The 11,303-nt window shown below is 39.1% G+C and overlaps 1 protein-coding gene across 1 annotated transcript; it reads left to right on the plus strand.

Moving 5' to 3' along the window:
• The first annotated feature begins 156 nt into the window (after positions 1–156).
• tmem182a (transmembrane protein 182a) lies at positions 157–7,120 on the plus strand. The gene is made up of 5 exons (XM_005457833.3): positions 157–529; positions 2,485–2,611; positions 4,447–4,545; positions 4,627–4,764; positions 5,091–7,120. Exons 1-5 carry the CDS (start codon positions 371–373, stop codon positions 5,312–5,314), a joined length of 747 nt encoding a protein of 248 aa, XP_005457890.1. The 5' UTR covers positions 157–370; the 3' UTR covers positions 5,315–7,120.
• The last annotated feature ends 4,183 nt before the right edge of the window (positions 7,121–11,303 follow it).

Below are 11,303 nucleotides of genomic sequence, written 5' to 3' on the forward strand. Positions count from 1 at the left end.
GTTATTTTGGTGTTAATTCCCTCCCTTCATACTCTCCAAATGCTGCACACACTCTGCTCCATAGTGAAGCAACCGCTTACAGCCAGAAACCAAAAATAGCACAGGGCTAGGGGGGTTCAGATCCCAGTGGAGGGTCTAAAGGTGTCACATGGACAACTTTGTCCCCCCCATAACACAGACAGAGAGACAGGAGTGGTGTTAAGGTCCAGTAACCCAACAAAACCCAGCTGAACTGATCTCACTCGCTGGATATAATACATAACAAGAGGAGTGACTGGATCTGACTCAGCTTGTCACATGCACTAGTTGGAGGGGAAAGTCAGACTGAGTGTGGGCATCCTGTAATTAAGTGGCTGATCAGTCCTGGACCATGAAGCTTAGAGTGGCGTTGTTCTTCGCAGGGCTCTTTGGGGCGTTGGCAGCTGTGTTCATCCTTCTCTCTTTTGGAACCGATTACTGGCTGCTGGCTTCAGAGAGCTGCCAGTTAAGGCCTAATGGATCTGCTGGCCCAGGCGGTGTGACCATAAAGGTGAGTTTTGGACCTTAGAAGAGAGTCAGGTATACTTTAATTTAAGCTGAAGATCAAATGTGTGTTCATGGCTTTTACTGTTTACATATGAAGTCTGTGGAACCAAAGAGAAAAGAGTTGTTCTTCCTTTAAGACAGGAAATAAATCCAGCACTTTTGTTGTTTTGCACCATATTTCACCTCTTAAAGGTGAACTGTGTATTTCCAGTCTATGCAATCCCAAGTATCAATAAAGAATACAGGTTAATGGTGGATCTTTAAATTCAAAACTGATCAGTTGTTCCAATCAGTCTGTCAGTAGTAGGATTGCAGGGTGGAAAGGCATCCCTGTAGGACCTCCTTGTGTAATAAGACGCTGTTTAATGTGGCGTGTGTGCAGCTATGTAGTGATTGAGTCACCGCGTGTAGCATTTGGCCCCCTGTGATAGAAATACAAATACCAGCAGTCTCAGTTAGTGTATTAAATATCACCGACTAACAGCATACTTGAGTTTTCAGGGTTGGCACTGTTGCTGGAATCAAGACATGATAGCAACACAATAAAACCAACATGTTTATATATATAGATATAGCTGCCCTGTATGTCAGCTATTCGGCCTTCTGGCAGCTCCAACCCTTCAGCCTGGATCACCTTCCTTATTTTTGCAATCATTTGGCCACGCATTTACTCTGCATGACATCCCTATGTCCTTGCTTTAGAGCCTGGTGAGTTGGATCAGTGAGTCATTATCTCACTCATTCATGGCATATCCAGCTTGATGTCATCCATGTTGAGGAGGTGGTTCGTGGTCATATCCGTATCCACTCTGGTGGTGAGCTGGTTCAGGGGGTTGAGTGTAGTGATGTATTTCACAGTCCCACTGAGTTCCTGAGTGTTTCTCAGTCATTAGACGTGTTTGTGAGGTATCACACACCTTACTTTGTGTACGGTCAGTGTGCTTGTGATAGTGTCTGATGCCTATAATTGTATTTTGACACCTCTGATTTATCATCACCTGCCTGTGGAATCTTAAAGCTTTGAGTGAGAAGCTTCTGCTTTCAGAACAATAAAATCTTTCAAATGTTTCGTAAGGCTAATTTTAAAGCCTGGCTGGATACGGCTGACGTCACGAAGCCTGAAGCCTCAAGATTCTTCCCAGCTCCACTTTCATTTCCCTGAGAGCCATTCAGTGAGCATCAGTGACGAGCTTTTCCTGGTCTGTTGGTCTCTACACACATTTGGCACCAATTCAGTTTTATTTATATAACCCCAAATCACAATAACAGTCACCTTAAGCAGATTCATATTGTACAGTAAAGACCCTAGACTCTACAGTAATAGAGAGATAACCACAACAACGCCCCCATGAGCGAGCACTTGGCAACAGTGGGAAGAAAAAACTCCATTTTAACAGGAAGAAACATCCAGCAGAACCAGACTCAGGGAGAGGCGGCCATCTACCATGACCTGTTGGAGATGAGGGGAGGGACCAAACTCAAAACCCACCAAGCCCAGCAAGCTAAGTGCGCTTGCTGGGCTTGACCCTTGATCCTTGACTCTAAATATATTAAGCACTCTGTGACACTTTGGCAGCAGTCTGAGCACCTGCCTCACATAATTTTGACACATCTCTTATATACTTTAATCCATCAGCTAACAAAATGGCGTGCATACATATCTGTCCCATATTTGTAAAAACCAAATGGTAAAATGGATGATAGCACTTTTCTACTCTTATTGAGCACTCAAAGCATATTTTATTACCCAGTCACATAAATATTCATCAAGCACTTCTTTATTCTATGCCTAAACACCATGGAGTGACTCAGGGTTTGGTATCTTGCCCAAGAATACTTTAATATGTAGACCGGAGGAGCTGGGGATCAAACCACCGAACTTCTCACTGGTAGACCTCCCACGCTACGTCCTGAGCCTCAGCCATCCACTTCCCACTTTATTGTTCTTCTTCATTTCAGCCTGGAGATGTGGTGCTGGAGGGCAAGGGCAGTAGTGATGTCACTCTGTACCACGAGGGTTTTTTCTGGAGGTGTTCCTTTAAAGGCGACATGGAGGATGACGACCTGCTGAAGAGACTCTGGTTCAGTAAGTATAGCTTTATTTTGACATTGTATTCACTGATTTAAAGTTCATGTCTAATGTGCTGTATGCTCTATTTGTAAAACCTTTTAACATCCACCAGTTTCCCTGTGACCAGTTTAGGGGTTTATGGTTACAGTGACAGCCACACACTTTTTTGTGGTGTGTTTTGCCTCTTTGGTATACAGAGATTTAATCTGAAAACTTCTTGCTTAATAAATTTCGTGCGCTCTTCCACTTTCTTCACTCCCAAAAATGAATTCACAGACAGAAATGTCCAGTAATTTAATGCCTTTGTTTATGTTTTTTTCCCCCCATATTTAGAATTATTTTGACTTCCAAAAAAGTCTGACCTTGTGAATGTGAACTGGGTAGTTCTGTGTAAAAATGATGAGAAATATGAGAGAGCAGATTTCAATTGTATTTCTATTGTTATTTTAAAATTATGAATAGGGCTAGTGAGCCATCCATGACACCAAACAGAACCCTGGGCTTTAATTAGTCCTGCTGAGTGTCATTTTTGTAGAGTGAGGAACCCAAAAACGTCAATCCTTTGCAGGTAAAAGGCAAAATGTAAAGACAACGTGAGCACAAAAAAGAAAAACCAAAAGCTCCAGGTAAAACAGAGAATACACTCGGGAAAATACACAGCTGTAAATGGGAAAACAAAACAACAACATCAAAAAACAAAAAAAAAACCCAAAATGGTAACAATGTCACATAACTGAATAAGCTTTAAAAGACAATGGCTCGAATGAAACCAACACAAGTGTTCAAAACACAAGAATCAGAACTTGAAATTAGACCAGAATACAGGAAAAGCTAAACCCAAACTCAGATAAAAACTCAGAAACATGAGCAGTTCCACGGATCATGACAGCAGAGTGAAAAAAAATGAGGACACACAAACAAGGAAGATATTCTTGTATTTGTCTTCTGAAGCTGATGCTTTTTTAAGTGCAGTAAATTGCTCCCCTCAGATGTTCTGCTGCCACCATCACATGACAGCTCTACCACCGCACAGTTTTTAACATGCTGCTGCTCTGGCTGTTAATATTGTATGACAGCATAGCCGTAGAAGCCCTTTCATGTGACTGTTTTAAGGCCATACCATGTGATGTTATTCGGTTGTTTTGTCAGGTGATTTTGTGTCATCTTTTTTATTTCCAATGGCGTCTTTGAATGGTGAGCCATTGTCAGGAATAGCCTCCAGAAAGAAAAGGGCCTCGTGAGGATCTGTGGAATTTCACATGTTGGGAGCAAAGAGCAAGAAAAGAGAGACAAAAGCACTTGCATTGTACTTTTGTAGCATAATTGGTGAAAAATATACATGTAATTAAATTAGATAAAGTCAGAATTCTGGGCAAAATTCTTTTTTTTAATGTTGTTTTGTCTAATTCCAGTTTAATTCCAGTGCTGAAGATTATGTGCAAAGTCTGCAAATTAGAGCATTTTCCCAGAATTTACATGAAAATATTCAAAATAAATTCCAAAATGTAACTCTCTCTGTATTTTCTGCAATACAGAGGATGCATTTATATCTATAATTGCTAATTAATTCTGTTAATTTGTTTATACGGGTCTTGCGTAGCATTAGGTCAGGTATGCCACAAGCCATCCTCAGCTCAGCCTGATATATTTGTGTGTATACTACTGGCAAGTTACATAAAAAGCTTCAGCTACTTTAGCCTGCCTGCAGTTGCTGCTCTCACTGCAAGCCACTTTGCAGCCCACCGCCAACTGCTCACTCTCACTTTTCCATATATGCTCGTATAGACAAATAGAAATTATTTCTCTGCAGATGGAAATAAAAATCAGTATTTTTCTCTTTCTGTTTCTAGCCAATCAGCCTGACTCAAAAGTATGTATGCCTGCCTACCTCTTCCCATTCCCTGTGTCTCATCAGACCCACAATGCCACAGAGTATGAGTCTTCCATAAGTAAGTATTCACATCTGTGTTTTTTATGTAGGGATTTCATTTTTTAGTGTCACAGAGCTGATTAACATTGCTCTTGTTCAGCTTACAGAGGTTTCTGGAGCGTCTTTATGCTCATTGCTGTGGCAGCTGTGGTGATTGGCGGCTTCATCATCATCTGCGCTGCTCCGTTTGCCGGCCACCGCTTGTATAAAGCAGGTGGTGGCCTCTTTCTGATAGCTGGTAAGTAACGATTTTAGAGTAAAAACCAGGTGACACTGCGTTTTTTACACTGCCAGCATTATTTTTTAAATTCTGACTAAAGCAATGAAATGAAATGTACAACTCATTTTTTTCATGGTTAAATAAAGTTAACTTATTTATTAAAAATAAATTAATAAAATAAAACTAATCAAAGAGCTCTAGCTACAGGTGGATCTTCAGATGCAAATATTATTTACTATAGAACATGTGCAATGTCTCATCCACAGACGGTTAGATTGTTGATCTTATTAATCTGATTTTAAGCGTATGTTGTCAAATTTCACTGCCCCTCTCTGCACCCCTAGGTTTTTTCCTGCTGTGTGTGGTGGTCATGTACGTACTGTGGATGCAGGTGTTGGATGTGATGGACCTTTACATAGCGCACCAGCGTGCTCTGTGTTCAGACTTCCACCTGACCTTCAGCTACGGTCTCTCCTTCATGTTTGCCCCAATCGGCATCTTCTTCTGCTTCCTGGCCGGCCTTCTTTTCCTCCTCATTGGCCGAACCATCCAGATTCACTCCCAGTGACTTACCAGCAGTAGAAGAAGAGCCCGAAATGCCGGGATTGTATGAGTGTTTTATACTGACACATTTAGATGTTTTTCTCAGTCTTTCTGTTGTGTAAAAGCAGGAATCGGTTTGGCAATTATGTGGCACATGCTTGAATATTTTCAGCTGTTGTTGAGCTCATCGTGCTCACTCAAACCTGAGTCATTTTCAGCTCAGCTAAGATAGCACTGAGACTGCGGAGGTCCCAAAACATCTAAAATGAAAAATAAATAAGAAATTTAAAAAATGCACAAAAATGAATATTTAAAATAAACTGAGGCGTTAATTTAAGGTTAATTTCTGAAATGTGCCATAAATTGATATTTCTGCTGGTGTTGCATTTATTTACCCTTCTGTTAATTTGTCTGCTTCCATATTTAATATTTCTTACTTATTTAATTTCTCTTGTATTTATCATATTTATTAATAATGAATATAAAAGATTTTAAATGTATATATTAATTAATTTAATTATCCCCTAGTTTTTTCCCTGAAACTTCCCCCAAATTCACATTTTCTTTATCAAAGAAAAAAATAAATACAGAAGCAAATGAAAATAGAAATATCAGTGTGTTGGGTGTTTTATAAATTGATCCGTGCCTGTGTTTATTTTGATGTAATTCTTAATGCATTTAAAGGCACATTAATGCATTTATGACGACATTTAATTATGCTTTTATTTATTTTTTTATTCTTGAAGTTTTGGTCCTCTGCTGTATTGTGGAGCACAGCTTTATTAGAATCTCGTGTGTCTGTGATACTTTGAAGTATTTTCTGAGTGTTTTCATGCAATTCAGTCACCAGCAGTGATATGTTAGTATGGAAGAGTGGTGTATGCTTGGAAATATTAAAGGTATGGGTTGAAAATGTAATTAAAAAATATAAAAGAGTTTGTAAAATTATCTACAAAAAGCTTCTAAGGTGGCATCATGATCTCTGCGTATAGTAACGGGAATCAGTACTGGGAAATAACTTCTGTCAGCTCATCGCTTTAAAGGTTAAAGCTGGTAATTCTTGATATTTGTTATCCTCCATTAAACCCATGTAAACACCAAAACCATCAGTATTTTCTTAAACTGCCATTCTCTGACTGTAAGGACAATCCAAATATGAAAAAAATAAGTTTAATTGATCCTTAATTATTCCAGTGTTTTTATTTTTTAATCAAATATGACTCGAAGAAGAAAAAAAGTAGAATTTTTTTCTGTTCAGAGCTGAATATTAATACACTGGTGAGTATTTACACAAGCAGGTCAGCAGATGTGCATCAACTCAAATGAACCGTACCCACGTCAGTGCAAATGGTATCCCTAATTTCTGTGTTTTAAATAGTTTCTGGATAACAGTGGAGCTCATGGTACAGATTCATAAGCTACAGAGTCTCAGGTTGTGGGTGAACATTTTTATTGTTGGTTTTGGTGCTTTTTGATAATCAGGTGATTGCAGGATAATATTAATGCATCTCATTATGTTATCAGATATTTATTTGTCACTGTGTGTCAACATTTGCTTATTTGTCACCTAAAAGTCTGCATTTTTAGCTTTGACGACATTATTGGCTCGGCACAGGCAACAGTTTTATGTTAACGCTGTTCACAGTTCCCTTTCTTTTTGAGTTGTTCTGAGTGAGTTGTCAGATATAACGTCATGTCTGTCAAATATGTGTACATATATATATTTTCTGTGATCTGCTTTTGCTGCCAATTAAAATCCTTTTGCCATTGTTACAAAGCAATGTTGATTGTGCTTTGTGTCAGATGCATGTAAATAAAACTAATAATAAAACAGTTCTTCTTTATAATAAATGAAAAATGGGAGAAAAAAAAGGAAAATTTGCAAAAACAATCAGTTTATTTCCCGTGCATGAGGCGGCAGAAATTGTAAAAATGTGTCAAATAGGACCGATGTAGCACAACTTACAGAGCATGTGACACCAGTGGCATGAATAAGCTATGAAACTAACAACAATAATCAAACAGGATTCACTGATCCTTTAAGCATCTCTTAAGCACTGCATTTTGTTTTCTGTGGGACACAGGATTAAAAGTTAAAAACATAATAATATATTATCTAAATGACCACAAGATGGCACTGCTGCCTCACTTGAATTACACACCAACCTCCACCCTGAGAGACAGAAATCCCATTTTGCTTATCTTGAGTCTATGTGGAGTGTATGTGGCGTTATGCATTTAATCACAACTTCAGAGGTAGAATCTGTAGATGAAAGAATTCACACCTTGGCTGACAGACGGATGGTAATTTCACTCATGAATGGAGCATTTGATCAGGATCTGAATGGACTCCTGTGTTGATTCTCGTGTGTCTGCATCAACTCTGCGCCTTTCAAGACTTATAATGTACTTATCATACATAGGGAAATGCATCTGCGCTTTGCCTCAGAATGCAGGAGAGAGTGACACAATGTAAGGCATTGATTATTTGGGAGACTGGCTTGGGCTTCACAGAAGACTCTAATGATGGAGTTTCACACTTCCAAATTCCTGAAATTTCTAAATGACTAACCCCACACAGTCCATCAAATTCGGCTCAGATTTATGAGAAGCTGCACTGAGGGAAAGCCCCCCTGCAGGTCACGAAAGGAGGCCCAGCATTGGTGGGCAAATGCTAATAAATTATGAGATAAGATCACAGGATTTGTCCTGTTTGAGGTTGCAGCAGTCTTTTCAGCCAAGTCTCCCCTAAGAAAGACATTTCTTATCTGGTGGACTTCCTGGTTTAAATGAAATCCTAATAACATTTTTAAAAAAAAAGAAACTTTAATCATTTTTCTATCCATATCCAGGCGAGAGTGTGTGACGAAGAGAGGGAGGTGTAATGCAGGTGTGGAGCAGGCTACCTCCAGCAGTAGCAGGGCCTTGCAGTCAGTAATGTCATCAGAGTGGGAGTCCCAGCTGAATTCAGCGCTGTTCTGCATGATTGCCCATGATAATTGTGTGTTGATAGGGAGCGCCGGAGATGGAGTATAATTTCCACCGAGAGATTCCTAAACAAATACCTGTGCTCAGCAGAGGGATGGAGTGCAGCAGGAGGTGAGGAGGAGAATAGTGGATGAGGGGAGATAGAGGATGAGAGGGTAACACTTTCAGAGAAGGGGGAGGAAGAGGAGGAGGAAGCAGTCACGCTGGAAGGGGTGGACAAAGTCCCCGGCTTTTAAGGCAAAGCCAGAGAATATGCTTTAAACTGAAAAAACATTAGACCCAAATCTGTGAATTCATGACAGAACAGAACAGAAAAGCACAAAGAAAACATACAAACCTCTTTCAGACGGGTTTTAAAACATATAAACACATAAATATTCTACTTTAAATATTTATCTGTGTGATAGTTTTTCCACCTCATTAAAAATGTGTAAAATTGTAATTCATCAACGTTGTTTATAGTTTAACCACTATGTCCTGAGTATTATCAGTATAACCATTAAAATGTGAGTATAACTCAGTATAATTTACTTTCTCAGTGTACTCTGTGCGCTGTAGACAAGTTGCATATGGAAGCCAACTTTGATTGTATACTGGTTGAGTTTTTACACTCTTTCTAATGATCAGATACTATTTGTATGCATATATATATATATATATGGGCAAATGTCTCAAAACTTTCAACACACTAACCATGAAACGTAAAACGAACCCACAAAAACATTATACACTTCTTACAAAGCGGTTTTTACAGAGTCTTGTAAAATATAGTTTTTGATTAATCATGTAATCTTATGAGACCTTTAATTTCTGCTAGATGGCTGGTATTAGTTGGACCTAATAGCTAAAACTGAAACTAAACATGATCTTTGAGTAATTTCTGCTTTAAGGTGTGCCTTATTTTGTGTTTAACTCTTTCCCCCATTAAGACGGCACTTGGCGGCCTCCCCTGAACCCTTCATAATGAGATTTGACATCTCAGTTTATATGAATAAAAATGTGTTTTGACGACCATTAAAACAGGTTCCAGGTTGTTGCAAGTGTAGCCATAGTAACCACTGAGTTCAGAAGAGAAAAACAAGGGTTACGCCTAGTGGTTGTCAGAGGGGGAAAAGTTAAGGAATAGCTGTTAAGCTTGGTCATACATGTAATAAATATTCAAATTTGCAATGTATTATATATATAATATAAGATACTATCAATACAAATAAGTGGAGAAAATATATATTTTTATTGTATTTCTAACTCCAACACCCTAAACTCCCCTCACACAAAAGCACAGTACAGACAAAGGTCTCGCCTCCTTTCATGAGATGACGTTTTGCAGCATTTCCAGCATGGATGTTGATTGCTGGACCGCCTTACATGAGTCTAAGTAGTTGCTAAGTATAGGAAATTGTATTTAAAGTTTTGCTTTAAAATTAGTGTAAAGCAGAAGGTGCATTCACTGTAATGTCAATCCTCAGCGCAGCGGAGGAAAGCTGTATCCACAGGATTTTGGAAACATGTAATTAGTATGTACTGATTTAGGGTGAGAGCACAGACAAATTTCCATGCCTGCGTGTTCTACACAGCAAAGCTCCAACATCACAGGGAACAGTAAGGAACACACTGCTGAGACGAGGAGGACTTTAAGAGAAGAGAAAGAGTAATAAATGTAAAAATCAAAAAAAGAAAAAGAATGGTTAAGAGTAAAAAACTTGTTCCACATTTTCAGGTTCCTGGAGTCCACACTGATAGCAATTTTTGTTGAGTTTGTGCTTTATGGGCGCTGATTTTCCAGCAAATGCTGGAGCCGATGGCCTCTGTGTTTAGATTGTTATACATTTGCATTTGCGCTGGGATCAGTAAAGAAAATCTGCAGAGAGACATTACGAGATAGGTCGTCTTCTCGTCTGGTCAAGAAAAGAAGATAAGTTCTACTCTAAGTCAACACTTGTATATTTAACCTTGAGGGAGGTTTAAGTTAATTGGAAAACACTCTTTGCCTGAGTGCTCTCACCTCACGGCACGTAGTAGAGTTATCATAGCTTATCTTCCAAATGTATCATAATCCCACATGACATGCAAGTCAGATTTCATTTAAATCTGATTACTTTCAACTCTCAGAAAAAGCAAAGTATTTGAATTGCATGAACAATATGGCAAGTCATATTACACGCTGCTTTCCTCTTTAGAGATAGTTTTACATAATTTCCCATTCGTTTTGAAATAATGAATAGACAATGGGCTGTATAATTGTGAGAATTTACAATTCAGAGGACTACGTCGCATAATCACCATGCATAATTCAGCGGGCTGAGCACATAGGTCACCGGTGGCGGTGGCGCAAAAAGTAACTCGGGTCGTCAAACAAACAGTTGGAAATCTACACATTTATCTGTGTGCGGCTTGAAACGTTGAGCAGAAATCTCTGTGATGAGGCAACATATACCTTAAAGATCACACAGCAGATACAAGAAGGCGCACGCACAGCATCCAATTATCTACACACCTCTGATGTGACTTTATTCAGCGGTGAGATTGTTTCAATAGAGACTGTAACTTCAGAGGAACTCGGCGATGTGTAAAGAGGCCCTGGCACTATAAAAACGGTTATTACATTGTTGGCCAGTGAAAGCTACACCTGTATTGAGTGGATCCCTTCTGCCCCTCCAACATCCTCTGGCCTCACACCTCAGTTTGTGCATATAAATTACATTCCAAAGTGTGTATGGATAGCCCTTGTTCATACCCAAGGTCTCTTGTTTCAAAGGCATGCTAATGTCTTTCACAGTGAAACTCCTCTCAGCGGCTCTCTTCTAACTGCCAGAGCAACTGTGTAGGAGATGATTGGATGATCTTTAGTCATCTTTGCACATGAATATTCAGACATTTTTAATGGCACATATGTAACCACACATTCTAAACAAAGAAGGATTCGGTTCACGGTGTTCCCTTTTTTCCCCTTCTTTTGCTTCCTTTTACTTAAAACATTGTATGCTTGTGTTAATTGTTAAATGAATCTTTCAGTACACTCCTGCGCT

The sequence above is a fragment of the Oreochromis niloticus genome, linkage group LG16, assembly GCF_001858045.2.
Source record: "Oreochromis niloticus isolate F11D_XX linkage group LG16, O_niloticus_UMD_NMBU, whole genome shotgun sequence".
In the NCBI taxonomy this organism is placed as follows: Eukaryota; Metazoa; Chordata; class Actinopteri; order Cichliformes; family Cichlidae; genus Oreochromis; species Oreochromis niloticus.

Bases quoted from the DNA above. Each gene is read 5' to 3' on its own strand.
- tmem182a (XM_005457833.3), top strand. From the start codon at position 371: ATGAAGCTTAGAGTGGCGTTGTTCTTCGCAGGGCTCTTTGGGGCGTTG. The intron at 2,612-4,446 runs GTAAGTATAGCT...TTCTGTTTCTAG, and splicing joins GCTGAAGAGACTCTGGTTCA to CCAATCAGCCTGACTCAAAA. The intron at 4,546-4,626 runs GTAAGTATTCAC...GCTCTTGTTCAG, and splicing joins AGAGTATGAGTCTTCCATAA to CTTACAGAGGTTTCTGGAGC.